The sequence below is a fragment of the Fundulus heteroclitus genome, chromosome 23, assembly GCF_011125445.2.
Source record: "Fundulus heteroclitus isolate FHET01 chromosome 23, MU-UCD_Fhet_4.1, whole genome shotgun sequence".
NCBI lineage: Eukaryota > Metazoa > Chordata > Actinopteri > Cyprinodontiformes > Fundulidae > Fundulus > Fundulus heteroclitus.
Window position 1 is genome coordinate 27,639,915 of NC_046383.1, and position 15,843 is coordinate 27,655,757.

Genomic DNA, 15,843 nt, shown 5'->3' on the forward strand with positions numbered 1-15,843 from the left:
AAGACATAGAGAAATAGTTCAAACATTAAAAACCAACAACCACCTTCTGATGACAATACGAAATATTTAAACTCAGAACATATTCTAATGTAAAAGATGGAACTAAATTTGTTATTTTCTTACAGTTTACTCTTCAGCAAGGATTTAAAATGCATGTTTCAAATTATATTTTAATCTGCCATAAATTTTACACCAAAAATACACAAAGAAAACAGCAGACAAAATGATCTGAATTTATACAGTTTATTATTAGCAAAAGATCGTTTTCACTCCTGCATCTTCTCGATGGTCTCCTCCTTGTATTTGCCCTTGTCCTTCCCAACAGCGCGAGACTTGGCCTTGCGTTCTAGGATCTTCTTGCGATCTTTGTCCAACTTTAGCCTAGTGATGACCACCTGGCAAAACAAAAACAGCAGCTGGTAAACAAAATGTGTCTCTGCCAGAATAACCAATCATTAACAGGTCTAGGAGCAACAGAAAGGGTTATTTTAAAAACAGCGTAGCATCATTTAACAATCAAGAACAGATTTATGCTCCAAGATTTCTATGCAAAGCTCAAAATGAAAAGGAACCACAAAATTTTTTTGTTTCTATTACACCAATCTACCAATGAATACATGTAGCTCTGCAAAAAGCACCTGGAAAATAAAGGTGCAACCTGTGATTTGCTTATTGTCAGTCTATGCGTTCAAATAAATGTTGAGCTTTACGAGTAAACTGATCAACATGATCATCTTTACCGCATTGCGCGTAGCGCTTTACAACATAACATGAAGAAAATGTCAAAGTGGAGCAAATGTTTGTCAAACTACTGATGACCAGGTAACCTGCTCTTCATCCTTTAACTGCAACTTTAGTTTGACAAACTAATATTGGGTTTCAACATGTAGTCCCATAACAGTGTATAACTTAGGTGCATTCTCAAAGATTACATGTAGATTAATGAATGATGAAAACAACTTGTAAAGCTGTCTGTTAAAAAGAATACAAGCGTTTAGGACCTGGAAGCCTGACATTTGTACATTTCACAGACAGTTCTGCCTGCTTTGGTCAGCAGTAGGTTTTGTACAGAGTACTTATGAGTAATCGATATCACATTTCACACATCATTTGGGTCTTATTGACAGAAAAAGGCTCAGGGTGAACATGCTCACGCCAAGCAGTGGGCTCTGTTCAATCACACACACACCACAACGTTAGGTGGAGAAAGATCCATGTAACAACATGAAGGATAATGTGAACCAGTCACTCATTACTGGTTTTCAGGTTGTGCTGCCATTACTTTTAACAACACAATGTCTAGTTATTGATGCTTTAGATAAATTAACTGAAACACAATGCTTATAAAAGGCTACATTCAAGATTGCACCCTCGCCTTCGCTCTAATGATTTATGTCCTAAGGCAGGCACCATAAAACATGGTGTTTTATGGTGCCTGTAAATAAAATAAAATGTCAGGTAAACCTCTTTTGTACTTTTCACCGCACAGAGTAATATTCAGAGTTTTACAATAAAGGCCTTACTCCTAAATATGAGATATATATATATATATATATATATATATATATATATATATATATATATATATATATATATATATATATATATATATATATATATATAAATAAAGTCAGCCTACGACTTTTGTCAATAGACAATAAAAGACAGACAAATTAGGTTCCTCACTTTTACTCTTGAAGAATTTAACCAGGTAATATCATATTTTTCATACCATAAGGCGCACCGGATTATAAAGCGCACTAAATATTCTTCCCAGGTGTGTAGTATCACTCCGCCCATTCACATACACAGCTCTCTATTCGTCTCCATCAGGAGTACAGAGCAGTTGGACTACACTGCCCTGTTTCTAGCATAAGGCCAAAATAAATGTAAAATTTATATTGCATTAATTTACTAGGTTTATTGCTGCTAGCCCATACTCCGGGTGCGGGCTTCCTCAAGGCTCCCACATATTCAGGCAGACTGTGCACATGCTGTGAGCTTGGTGGACTCCACACTGACTCTCCAGATGTTTTTCCCTTCATAGTCAAACGTACTATTGCCTACATTTCTTGTGGAAAATTCCTACAATTCTCACACTTTCTGCCAGTGGTACGAAGCGGTGGAATGGATGGTAAAATGTGTGATTAGCTAGCTGAACACCTAGAGCTGTTTCTTTTCCAGCAGGCTCCCACCTGTCAGTGACAACAGAGAAGGACTGTGACCTGCGACTGCCTGCGTGGAGCAGCTCAGTGTATCAAGCTCAGTGTCACATATAAAACAGTTTGATGTAAAGTCTTCTTACTGCCCAGAAGTTTATAGTGTGACATGTACCTGAATGAGCAGAGTCCGTAGAGTGAACTACACCTGAATGTGTGGGGACCTCTACATGAATGCACTTCTAGTGTAGATATTACAGTCAGGCAGTCTTGTAGACAGCTCAGGGGTCCGATAAGGTAATGACAGTGTACCGTAATGTTCTGAATATCCATTGAGCAGAGCGCCATACTTACACATTTTAAGATTTTTGAGTGCATTGTACCACAAAAATCGATCAGTAAGCACAACTTCAATCATACATAAGACACACCATCAATTTTTGAAAAGATTTAAGGATTTTAAGTTTACCTTATAGTCTGAAAAATGCAGTACAAATAAGTTTAAGACAAGATCACTTCCTAATACATATATTAACAATGCACAAACTGCGCTAATATATTATCATTTGCTTATTTTAATAAAACGTCACCCTTTCATGCTGAACTGTTTTAATACTCTGTATTATTTCATGGCTGGAGCTGCAACAATCTATCAGGGGATTGTTTTTTTATTATCATCTTACTGCATAAATAACTTTAGCTGCCGAGTTCTTTGTGTTTTCTATAGTTTATATTTCTAACACAGCCAGTATAACTGAGTTTGAAAGTCAAGGGGAAACCACAATGTCTGAATGTGAACTGAGCAAATGCTAAGCAATCCAATTCAGTAAGAGAGTTTAAAGAGTTTCAAAACAAAAACAAAAAAAGTCAACTTTTTCTGACAAGTTTGGAGATTGAGAGTTAAACTAATTTAGGTCAAAAAAAAAAGATGCTTGCCTATTAATCTGACTTTGATGTTTATACGCCCCACAAACCATGAAACAACAGAGTTTGTGAAATAGCAGCGTGGTAAACTGCTGTTTTTGCTACCATGACCTAGATGGGTCCATTTCAAAACCTATAATGCTTTGATTCAACAGACACTTCATACCTTCTTGTCAAAACCTTATAATAGCTGGAGCCCTTCAGACTAAGCTCGGCTAAGGAACCACAAGCTGAGTTTAAAACACTGCATTAATGCGGTCTACAGTGCAAAAGAAGATAAATAAAACTTGGAACTTTGCTTTTGCACCTAGATTCTGTGGCTCAGGCACTCAGAAACCAAAACACTCGCGGCTAAAACGATGAACCGATGTGACGTGACACAGCACAGACAAAAGCAATGCCGTTTAAATCATGCTATGCTTCCCAAACTGGGAAAAAACTATCAAAACAAACCCCACACTTTGCCTGCACATTAAACCCTTCTCACATTTTCCATCAACCCATCCGTCTAATTGGCTTTACACAAGCAGACTCTCAAAAGACCAGCAAAGGTTGTTGTCATCTGACTCCAGCACAACCTAAACACGTTTCATTTGAAACAGTTAAATAACATAATGTCTGAACCAAGATCAGATTTCTCAGAGCCATCTCCTGAAGGGCGCCTAGGCAATAAAGTGGGTGGCACGGCCAGGCGTGAAAGGCGTCTCACCTTGCTGGGGTGGATGCCCACATGGACCGTGGTTCCGTTGGCCTTCTCCCTCTGCACGCGCTCGATGTAGATGACGTACTTCTTCCTGTAGACCTGCACCACCTTGCCGATCTGCTGACCCTTGTAGTGTCCGCGGACAACCTGCGAGCAAAGAAGCGCCACAAAAAAAAAGAGGCTCAGCCGCACTGGCGATCAGACCCCGTCATGTGCACCAGAACCCTCGGAACCGCCGTACCTGGACCTCGTCGTCTTTGCGGATGGGCATGGACCTCACGTTGTATTTCTGGCGGAGCTCCTTGGACAGCGGGGAAGACATGATCTTCCTCCGGATGTGTGAGGGGGCATTGAAGTGCCTCTTGCGGTTCTTGCGACGGGAGGAGGTCACGAATGGATTCAGCTTCATGATGCTGCGATGAAGAAGAAAAAAAACAAACAGGCTGCAACGTCACAGAAGCTAAAGCTGGGATTTAAAAACAAAAGAAACGGCATTCAGATTCCTCTAATATAACCCCTGCAAATGACTCAGGTGGTTAATCTGATTTGGTTGCATATAAAAACACAAGCCACTGTAGTCCCGACGGGCTAAATGCTACATGCTAAACAAGCTAACGCCGCTGCGAAGTTTTCGCTACTAGCCAAGGAGCCAACATTTTATATATTAGAAATACGGCGACTTGTTAAAATTACCCAACATAACTTGCGAAACTACAAAACCCTCATAATAATCGTCACTTTCCCCCGAAAAGGAGCCACTCCGCTATAGCGGCGAGAAGACATGCGGATTTAGCCGCAGCTAATAGGGAGACCAAATACTGTTTGTAATCCATAATCTACCACTAGAATAGCATCAATATTGTCGGTGATTTATTAGAATTCGTGTTCGCTTTGTGTTGCTACATGTACACGGAGACAGAGCGGCGTTATATTGTGGATGGATGGCGATAACTTTGGTGAAATTCTTTGACAGGAATCCTTACCCTGCCGTATGCTCCTCTATGGCCGGCGGAAAAGAGAGCTGCGATGTACTTCCGCCTGCATTAGTTCACACCAAAGTCTCGCGAGACGTGCAGGCTCTTGTCAAAACATTGCAAACGCTTGCACGTAAACAAAACGAAAGACCACCTACTTTTAGATCTTATCCTGCTCCATGAATAGGCTGTTGATGGTTATGGTATTTTTTTTCTTGGTTGTAAAATGCTCTTAAAAAATTTCCGTTTGTTTTTTTTTTTTTAAATCCTTATATCGCTGCGTTTGCAAATCAAGAGTAATTTTTTAGAAGCCATTCGCACGACCCATTCCCTAATACCATTATGATATGTTAGTGCAACGTTACAACTTTGGTTACTGTAAACAAAATAGTCACAAGGTGGCGCCAGACCGAACCGATCGATAGCCTTGCTCAGCAAACAAGTTTTGTTTATGATTCATCCAGTCCATGCCTCCGTTCGTCACCGTGTGTCATATCGCGCTGCTCGATCTCTGTAATCAGCCGCAGTTGTTGCTCTCCTCGCCAAACAGGAGAGGCTTCCCTCGCCTACAGACCACACAAGCACTGACCCCCCCTCCCCCGTCAGCTGTCAGGACAGAAGCGAACCCCCAGTGTCCTGCTTAAACAACTCGGCTTTGCTTCCCCCCCCCCACACACACCACCTCCTCCATCTCCTCCTCCTCCTCCTCCCCGGTCGGAGCGCAGTTTTCACCAGATCCGGAGAGATGCTGTCATAGCCCCCCCTTTGCGCCGCCGCGGACAGAACAGCCTCTTTCCCCCTCCCGCACCTCCACGGCTCTGTCTCTGGCTGGCCGTGCGCGGCAGCAGTGCGGATGTGGAGCCCCGCGACGCAGCGCTCTTCACCCGACGGCAAGCACCGGAGAAGATGAAATGCTTTTCCCGTTACCTCCCGTACCTCTTCCGCCCTCCGAGCACCATCCTGTCCTCCACTTGCCACACCGAAGGTAGGGTGGGACCCCCCTCCTTTTTTGCTTCCACGGCGCCGCGAGTTGTTTAATGTGTGCGAGTGACATAACTGGGTGTCCCCGAGACGTGCGTCTGGAGAAGTTAGAATGCTGGCATTGCCCCCTTTTTTGCGGATGTGTCACATTGTGTTAAGTTGTGTTGGGTTTCTAGACGCTAAAAGAGGAAAGTGTAGACGTCCCTGATGCAAATGACAAACGTCTCACGGAGTGCGTTTCTGATTGTGAGCCTACGCGGAGCAGGGTTCGTCTTGCTGCCTGTAAAGCAGTCAACACACAGGCCCGCGGCATGTCAAGAATACAGAAAGTCGCCGTGGAGTTGCATGACAACTACCTCTATTGCCCCTAAAACCCTCAAAGTCCTGGCTCGGTCACCTCACCAGTGCCACTGTAGGCATGGACCTGTGCGAGATTGTCAAGGTGTTATTATAAGCTTGGCATTTGGACATAAATGTAAAACAAAAACAAAACAAAAAGTTAAACAGGGTGTAATAACTTTTATTCAAAGCAGGAAAGTCTCATTTAATACCAGCAATATGCTGGAATGTGGGGGTATTGATTGTTGCAATTAGAGTGGAGTAACTATAGCAGTGCTGCCTAAACTTTTCTGTTTCAGACTCACACGACTGAACTGTGGGAAGTGGAGACTTTTGTAAATAAAGTATGTCTAGATCACACATAATGATAGTATAAACAGCAGCAACAGCCAATGCTGTTTTTATCTGGAATTATATATATATATATATATATATATATATATATATATATATATATATATATATATATATATATATATATATATATATATATATATATATATATGTATATATATATGTGTTATTTAAATTTCTTAGGAAATTAAATGAAATTATATATATATATATATATATATACATATATATATATATACATACATACATATATATATATATATATATATATATATATATATATATATATATATATATATATATATATATATATATATATATATATATATAATTTCATTTAATTTCCTAAGAAATTTAAATAACACCCTTACTGGTGTGTAATCAGAGTGTCGTTAACTTTTAGGAACGATTCACTTGCTGTTGTTTATCTTTTTCTTTGCCTCAAGCAAAAATGAGGAATAAACTCAAGTTTAAAGTTGAATAGTAGTGTCCAAGTGCTTATTGAATAGAATGCTATCTCTTTTTTACCGCTTTTTATAGTAACACAAGAATGCCAAGATAACATTAGCTGGATAATCTGTTGAGCTATGAGCTTAGAGCCTACAGTCGGCAGCTTAACAAACATAACTTTTGTTATTTGCAAAATGTACTTTTAAGCATTACTTTTATATGAGTAATATATGAGGCTCCTTTGGTTTATACACCATAATTGCTCATTTTTATTTATTTATTTTTTATTTTTTTAAACCGTAATGTTCTAAAACCTTGTTGCACTTGTTTTGAGCAGTATCCACTTTGTTTGTAGACGACTCCCTTCTTAATTCAGCCAGCTCAGAATGCGTAGTGTTCGGGAACACGCAGACTTATTTCCCCCTGTGTTTCGCCGAGTTGTAATGTTGAAAGCACCCACCCTGATAGCGGTCTAAATGACTTTACATTCCGGCCGGTCAATTCATCTTGCTGATTGTGTTGTCAGATGTGGCCCATGAGGGGTCTGAGTCTTTTTTGTATAACCAGCCATTTACTAGGTCATAATGTGGAGGCTCAGGCATTGCATTATTTAGCTTTACATGGTTGCCCTTCTTCCTTCCTGGGTATGCTCTGCCCTTCTGTTTCAGCCCCTTGGCACAGGAAGTAAGATACTCTGATGAATAGCAGTATGTTGAGGTCATAGTCAAAGCCCTGCGTTGCCTGACCTATTTATCTACTGTTTGGTATGAGTTCATGAAAAGAGTCAAGTCCTCCATGCTGGTTCTTAGACTGTGGTACAAGAACCACTTGAAGTTTGTGGGCTGGTCTTATGAATTATACATTTGGGTATTGCAAAATAAATATGCAAACAAGTTATAATGTTGAAATAGTAAGCACCAGCAGTTGCTCAAACACACTGATCTTTGCTTCATCGGATTCTTCTCAAAACAGACGTGTAGTGGAGAGACCTTTGACAGTTCCCAGGACAACCTGAAGTGGACGATAGTAAACAAAAAAATATCAAGAATCTTTATTTGTCATTATGTCACCATAGTGACATTTTGGTGAGACACTGGCTCAGATTTCAAACAGATTAACACGTAACACACAGAAAGAAAACAAGACATAATGTTCACATAGTTGAAGCAAAAATTGAAGTGTTCCAGGTTATTGATGTTCAAGTCAAACAAACAGGTGGGACTCGGTTTACAGGATAATGTAGAAAAAAAGAAAAGAAAAAGAAATACTGTGCAGTTGCATGAATGCATTAGACAAATATTCCTGGAGAAGTTTAACGTGTCCAAATTGTCTGATGTCTTATTTGGTTCTCAGCAGGGGTCGATAGCCCTCACAGCTTTGGGAAAGAAGCTGTTTTTAAGTCTATTAGCTTTTGATTTAATGTTCCTGAATCCTTTGCCCGATGGAAGTGAGTCAAACAGTGCATTGTTCGGGTGGGTGGGATCTGTGGCAATACGTCTGGCCCTATCCTGGACTCTGTGCCTAGATCTTGTAGACTCCATCCCACAATCCCCTGTGCTGACCTCACCACTTGTGCTAAGCTGTACTGTGCAGCTCCCACCCCACACTGTCACACTTAGACACAAGATGCTTTAGATTGTAGCTCTATAAAAGTTTATCAGCATGTACACTATCTTGGATTTACCTATGAAACTAAAAGTTGGATCTGGGAAGGAAGCCACATCCTTAATTACCACCAGTTCCAAGGTTAACACACAGTGAAACTGATGGAATCGATACGATTAGCAGTAAGGCTAACTGCTGTTAGCAGTACTAGCTAATAACAATGCATGTCCTCACCTTTTGCACTTTCACACCCTTTAGCAAGATCTTAACTAATTGAAACAAAGCATAAGAAGTGCAAATACACCACTTTTTCCTGTGGCTGTCACACAGTTGCACATGGAAGACAGCCATATTGGATTTTAAAGCTGGGGTTGGTGGTTCTGTTAACTTTTTCAACCTTAAACTGGATTTCTACTTTGGAGCATGTTAAACCGATGATGTTAAGTGTGGCACCAGTGCTTTAAAATAATGTCTTTTATGCTGGGCTTCCAAAGCGTCGGGCTCTCTTGAAACCTTTTACAGGGACCTCGATTACTAGTCCCCCCAACTCCAAACACTCTGAAAAGTTAGACTGAAACAGATAGAAAATCTGCCAAAGTTCAAAGAACAAAACTTTCAAAGACCTTCCAAAACCCTGAAGAATCAGCACTTGGGACCAATTCAAAGTCTGTCTCCTTTGAAGGAGGATAAAAAGAAAGCAGCGTGGAGTATGTATTTTGGGTATTTCACAATAAAAAAATGTAACAAATAATTGAATGAAAAACAGCAAAGCAAACAAGTTCAATTCAATCCAGTGTGTTGCCATTTTATCTAAATACAACAAAATAAGAGCATTCGTCAGGGCTCGAGGAGTGTGAAAAAAAATCAGTAAATAGACCATTTAAACCCCAAATGGAAATACCTTAAAAAGGTAATGATGTTTAACAGAGGCAATAGAAGGAAACACATTATAAAACTTTATAACTGACCGTCCAATAGTGGGCTGGTCATTCTTCTGCTGCCAAAAAAGAATTGCCCTGACCTGTTGAGGCATGGAGTCCACAAGACCTCCAAAGGTTTGGGGTCTCTCTACATCATCCTCCATATTCTTGACTGGATTTTAGATATGCGGGGGCTAAGTTAACAGCTTGTTCTCTTCAAACTATTCCTGAATCATTTGTGCTGCGTGGCACAATATCCTGCTGAAAGAGAACACAGTCACCAAGAAATGTGATTTCCATGAAAGGGTCTGTGTGATCAGTACAACGGCCACATTGAAAGCAGTACTGAAGGTCCCCCATCAGGACATTGCTCAAACCATCATCGGGGAGTGCCTTCTTCTAGTAATGCCTCCTGGATCTATGTGCGACAGGCGTGACCTTCTTCCATCCTACCGTCGCCTAGTTCTGGTGCTTATGTGCAGGGGCGGATTTAGGAAATTTGGGGCCCTAGGCTAAGAAAGGCATGGGGCCCTCTGAATTGTGAAGACAACACATAAAACAGACCCATTATACAGATTTAGAATTTTTAATAGAATAGACATACATAATTTTTTCTACCTTTTGTCCCTCTCTTATCCCTTTTCTTGTTGTTTTCCTCTATGTTTTATTGTGTCCCTTTTTCTAGTAGACAAGCCATGATCTGCTTATCTGTTCGCCATTTTTCATTTGAATGAAATAATAGCTGAAAGTAAATCTGCGCCCGTCTCCATTTCTTGGCAAGATCCTGTTCTTCACCTGGAGCGGTCCTCTCAGTACTATTGAGCAGCGTGGACGATCAGACAGCTGATTGGTCAGAGCTGGGTCATCTTCAGGAAGTACACTGTGCTGACTGCTTACCAGCAGAGTGGATGATGCTGGACTCTCTCAGTCTGGTGGAACAACATCATTATCAAAGCCTGGCTGGATAATTAGGGCCCCCAGGAACTTGGGGGCCCTAGGCGACTGCCTAGTTTCGCCTAATGGTAAATCCGCCCCTGCTTATGTGTCCATTGTTGGAGCTTTCGGCGGTGGACCGTAGTCAGCAGGCTGTGATGATTGTCTATTCTGTCACTTTTCTATCAATAGAAAGAAAACCTATCCTTTTGTGAAAGTGGCATTTTATCTTTTAAAATCGATGTCCAGTTGTTCTGAGGATGAGGTGTCACATCAGAAAGATGATCCTCTTGAAAGTATGAAGCTGGAAGTTAAGAGGTGCAGCGGACCAACAGAGCTTCTTTCTCCGCTCGCCCTCTTCCCCCATCCTCTTAACTCACTGTCTGAGTCTCAATCCCTTTGTGTGTCATCAGCGATGGGTATAATAGGAGAAAGGAATGGATCACGGACCAGGGTTCTTAGTGCTCGGCCACAGTAACATGATCCGTGGCTGCTCTCTGCGTGCAGAGCCGTTACGAAACAGTCGGAGTCAGAAAGCAAAAGCGAGAGAGGGTTTGGATCCTGTGTTTGTGCTGGAGGCTAGCGGGGTGTGATGATGACACAGCAGATGACCCTGGAAATGTGATGAGTAAAAAAAAAAAAAAAAAAAAAGACACACACCATCTCCTCTGTGCAGTGCGACGGCCGTGCAATTACTTGGTGTGTGTTTTTTTGCATGACCCGAGGTGACTTCCAGCTGAGTTTCTGAAGTCTCGATGAGGCTGGTCACTGCGTTATGATAATCTCCAGCTGAGCAGAGCGCACCCCCCAAGGGAAGATGAGTGTGCATCTACCATGTTGGTGGAGAATGCATTATATAAGCGCTGCACTGGACGCTTTGTGCGTGTACGTGTGTTTTCCCTTTGTTCGTCTGTGCCGTTATGAGGGATATCGTGCCAGCATCCCTTGGAATCACCTGGGTCCAGTCTCTGAGGGACCCACGAGCCAGCTTTTTCTCAGCCTCTCTTTTCACCCTGCAAGTTTAAGTAAAGTTCTCGCCGGTTTTATCTATGTTTTGTCCCTTGGCATATTCCATTCTCCAGTTTCACGTCAATGCTGTCAGTTCTGCTCAGATGGATTAAGTCTTAAACTTTTCTGACAGGCTTTGTGCTTGAGTCATGGAAAAAAAAAAAAAAAAGGGGGGGGTTCCCAAAGCGACACCTCGCCATTTTTTTAGGTGGCTGCAACTCCTCCGCCACCTTCCCTGTCTTCCTACTTTGGCTTTTTGCTTCCTCTTAAAGAACTCATTTGTTTCAGTGAGCATTTTCAGATGTAATCCTTGCCATTAATGACAGGCCCTTGTGCACGTGTGCTTGTGTATTGCTCCTTAGTGCAGTGGCTGATTAATTTATAGAAGGAGCAGTTTGTGGTGCCTGTGCCTGGGGGCGGCGGGGGGGGGACTTCTGTCATCGCTCTGACAAAGCGGGCCGTGAGCGTGCGAGGAACGGAGGGTTTGTACGCTGTTGTGCGTGTGTTCCCTTATCATAAGTCCCACCGTCTTGTTTGCCTGACAGACAGCCGTCTCAGCGCTCCAAAGCCGTCCCCTAAGTTTGTCCTGTCCTTGAACACATCGTTGGGGACAAACACTCGGCATATACACGTCATATGCTTCAGATATTTGTGCACAGGCCCGTTTTGTTTCAGCTTGGCTCGGCAGAATATGCCGTTCCAGCAAGTTTAACCAGATAAAACCCACAATAGCATCTGGGTAGCATCACTGTGGTTATTTTTTTTTTTTACACTAACCTCACAGGCTTATCTACGCAGGGGAAGCGCAATCACCGTCACACAGTTATCTTTTCGACTGGATAAGCAGTGCTTTACATGAAAAGAAGACAAGAACTGATCAGTAAAATGGATTATATTTCTTTTACCATGCTCCAGAACCAGCTGTTGCAACGGCCTGCATGTTACACCTGTTTCATTCTCACGAAAATGGCTTCCCGTCCATTTCAGAATTAATTTTAACATTTTGCTATTTGTATGTATTTGTTATTGAGTTTTTCTCGTTGAGGTCAGACGTTCATTCAAAGTTGCACAGACAAGGATATCTATTTTGTTTCATTTGCCTTGTTTAACCTGTATTTTACGTTTTCTTTAATCTCTCTGGTGTCTTTGTTGTCTTAAATTAATTTTGTTAAGCACTTTGGTCACCATCATTGTGGATGTGCAAAGGGCTGTGCAAATAAATGATTGATTGATTGATTTATTGATTGATTGATTGATACTATTAGACAATTACATTTTGTAAATGACTTGTGCTGTGTAATAAGACATTGCCATTGTCTGCTGGGGGTGGTTGCATATTTTCATGATAAAATGTCTTTCCCCTCATGGAGATCGCTTTAGAGGAAATCAAAAATAGACAAATTTGTCATGAAAAGTCCTGAACGCTCCGGTAGATTCCTGCCTCAAGTTAAGCTTGGATGCCGTTTAACAATACTCAAGGGAATCATTTGCAGGCCTCGCCGACAGTATAAAATACACCTTTCTTTGTGTCAGCTGTTCAACTTGGTTTTGAGAAAAATCTACAGAGATTTAGATTTTGGGCCTTGTATTGACCAGACAGACAGCATCACACAGTTGCTGCAGATTAGTCGCCTGAACACCAATAGCGCGAGTCTCCCGGTCCACCACATCTAAAAGAGACCCTGTCGGATCGAGGTCAGGTAACAGTGCAGGCCGATGGAGTGCAGTGAGCTCACTGTCTTGTCCAAGAAACCATCTTAAATGGATTTGAATTTTGTGGCATGCTACACTTTGGACATACTGTAAAGGGATGGACATGGTCAGCAGCAATACTCAAATAGGCTGTGGCGTTCAAACGTTACTCAACGCCTGGCCCAGACTGTATACGTCCATCAATAAATGGGCAGTAAGTTGAGTGCTGAAGTTGGACGGTGAAAAGAAGAAGAGGAGGAGGGACAGGAGACAGCGGTCGTTGCAGCAGCAGGCAAAGTGCGTGCTTTTTTTCAGAAAAGATTAAATAGCACCAGATAGTTGTTGTAGGTCGTCTTTGGTCGTGGGAGCTTTTAATCGGCGGTCAGTTCGTTTGCCACACCGAACAGCAGACCACGGATTCAAGTTTAGGGATTTTCTATCACATCTTGCAGGACTTTCTTCAACAACAAAAGATCTCTGCTAGGGCAGCCGACGATTTATTTCCGTAAAGGGCACCGATAACAATATCCCCCCACACACCTCTACCACCAGCCTGAACAACGGATAAAAGGCTGGTTACATGCATGTTCACCCCAAATACTACAGTTATACTACAAAACTATCTGTACCCTTGGCGTTGATAGAGTTAACAATATTTGTATTCATAGGAAATGAGGCAGGTACCTCTCCAAAGATAGTTGAACAATTTAAAAGGTATTTGAAAAATATGTTTTAATTTACATTTAAATAGAAATGGCAAGTGGGAAATGATTTACACCCTTCTCAATAATCAAATACAGACATCTTGAGCGTCATTATAGAAGTCAAACCCTTCCTATAATTGTTGACTGCCTTTTTACATGTTTCCACTGGTATTGTGACAGTTATAAGCTCCAAAGTTTTAAGGTTGGCAAGCCTCCTCGCCATCACCCTAATCTTTAGCTTCCTCCACATATTCAAGTCAGGACTCTGGCTGAGGCGCACCTGAAACTGTAAATTATGTCCAGTCAGAAGAAACATATTGGTGAAATTAAAAGATTTCTTTAAATCTATATCTGCCATGGGTATTACCAAGTTTGGGCTCCCTTGCATAAATTGCCATTGAATTATTATTTCATATGGATGTGAGGTATTTCAGTTGTTCTTGTTGAAACCTGTGTTTGATTACTTGCATCTTCATCTGCAGAATGATGAGGAAGTTTTTACAAGGTTTTCCAGATCACACTGGAATTTTGCTCCGCTCCCATCTCTGCCCTTAATAAAATAATAGGAATATTACATCCATTTGATTTAGAAATCCCAGAATGAATCTGACTTATTTTTCCAATATTGAATTGTGAAAGAATAATGTAAAAATCCTAATTGTGTACTAGGGGGTTTATCATTACTGTGAAACATTTCTTATGATGATAAGAATTTGGATTTATTGTGAAACTGATTAATTCCAGTTAACAATGTTTAAACCCCCCCCAAATTGAAAGTATTGTTAGAATTGGTATTCCCACACTTTTTCTCCACTATTGGTTTCATGATAGCCTCAATAAATATCAATACATTTGAAATTCTAATTGAGTGGAGGGACTGTGTGCGGTTTAGTGATAAGGACCCGACTTCTTTATATAACTGGTGCCCCGAAGAAGCCTATTTAAAAATGGGAATGTTCTTAAAATGACTCTCTCTTTGTGGGGCTATGGTTGCTGTAATGTGCAGTTGCAGCCATATAATTACCAAAAAACACAGACAAGAAGTTGTAAATAGATTTTTATCACCACTTTTAATGTTTTCACAATAAATACCACAACATACACTGCCTGGCCTAAAAAAAAAAAACAACTTGATTTTACTAAGCAAGTAGGTATGAGCATCTCATTGGATGGTTCCTGCATGGGCGATCATCTTTCAGCTGGCAACAAGTTATTTAAACAACGCTGACTCAATGACGGATGTCAAAAGACACATCCTGTGGTTGTGGCAAACGGTGTCAGTCTGTTTCAGAAAAGTCAATTCATTGGCATGCATCAAGCAAAAAAAAAAAAAACATCTGAGGAGAGTGCAGAAACTACTAAAATTGGGCTGAGAAACTGTCCAAGGCATTATTAAAAACCGGAAGGATAGAGTAGAGGATTATAATGACAAATGGGCTCCCTACTTTTTCTATACGGGTCAATGACGTTTCCAGCTCAGACCAATATTAATCAGCAATGTCTGCTGTAACCTTGCATAAGTGTATTGTTGGCATCTTTTTTGTTCTTGTTCTTCTTTTATGTTTTTTTTTTATTGTCTATGTTTTCAGTGCTTGCATACCCAATTGGTCTAATGTGCAACATGGTATACCTTGTATATTTTATTTTGTTAAAACCTAAATAAAGTTCAAGTCATAAAAAAAAAAAAAAAACTGGAAGGATAGTGGCGACCCATCATCTTCAAGGAAGAAACGCGTTTGGAAAAAAAGTCCTGAATGATCTTGAGGGGAGATCTGTTAAACACTTGGTCAAATCAAATCGAATGAAAACAACAGCAGAACTCCAGGCTATGTTTAATAGTGAAAGTAAGAGCATTTCCACATGCACAATGCGTTTAGCCATCAGAAAACAACTCATACGTCACGCAAACAGGGAAAAATGGCTACAGTTTGCTAGGGTGCATAAAGATTGGACTGTGAAGGACTGGAAGATGGTCATATGGTCTGATGAGTCCAGATTTACCCTGTTCCAGAGTGATGGATGAATCAGGGGTAGAAGAGAGGCAGGTGAAGCGATGCTCCCATCATGCCTAGCGCCTACTGTACAAGCCTGTGGGGG

The 15,843-nt window shown here is 41.1% G+C and overlaps 2 protein-coding genes across 2 annotated transcripts in view; one reads left to right on the plus strand and one right to left on the minus strand.

The window, feature by feature from the left end:
• Positions 1-227: 227 nt before the first annotated feature.
• rpl26 (ribosomal protein L26) lies at positions 228-4,899 on the minus strand. The gene is made up of 4 exons (XM_012870303.3): positions 4,770-4,899; positions 4,028-4,199; positions 3,793-3,933; positions 228-395 (listed from the first exon to the last, which is right to left on the minus strand). The coding sequence occupies exons 2-4, from the start codon at positions 4,193-4,195 to the stop codon at positions 267-269; spliced, it is 438 nt and encodes a 145-aa protein (XP_012725757.1). The 5' UTR covers positions 4,196-4,199; positions 4,770-4,899; the 3' UTR covers positions 228-266.
• A 622-nt stretch (positions 4,900-5,521) lies between these two features.
• ppp2r2ba (protein phosphatase 2, regulatory subunit B, beta a) overlaps positions 5,522-15,843 on the plus strand; it is a 59,967-nt gene continuing 49,645 nt past the window's right edge. The window contains exon 1 of the mRNA XM_036127719.1: positions 5,522-5,745. Coding sequence (XP_035983612.1) covers positions 5,667-5,745 — 79 coding nt within the window. The 5' untranslated portion in view covers positions 5,522-5,666. The remainder of the gene's footprint in view (positions 5,746-15,843) is intronic.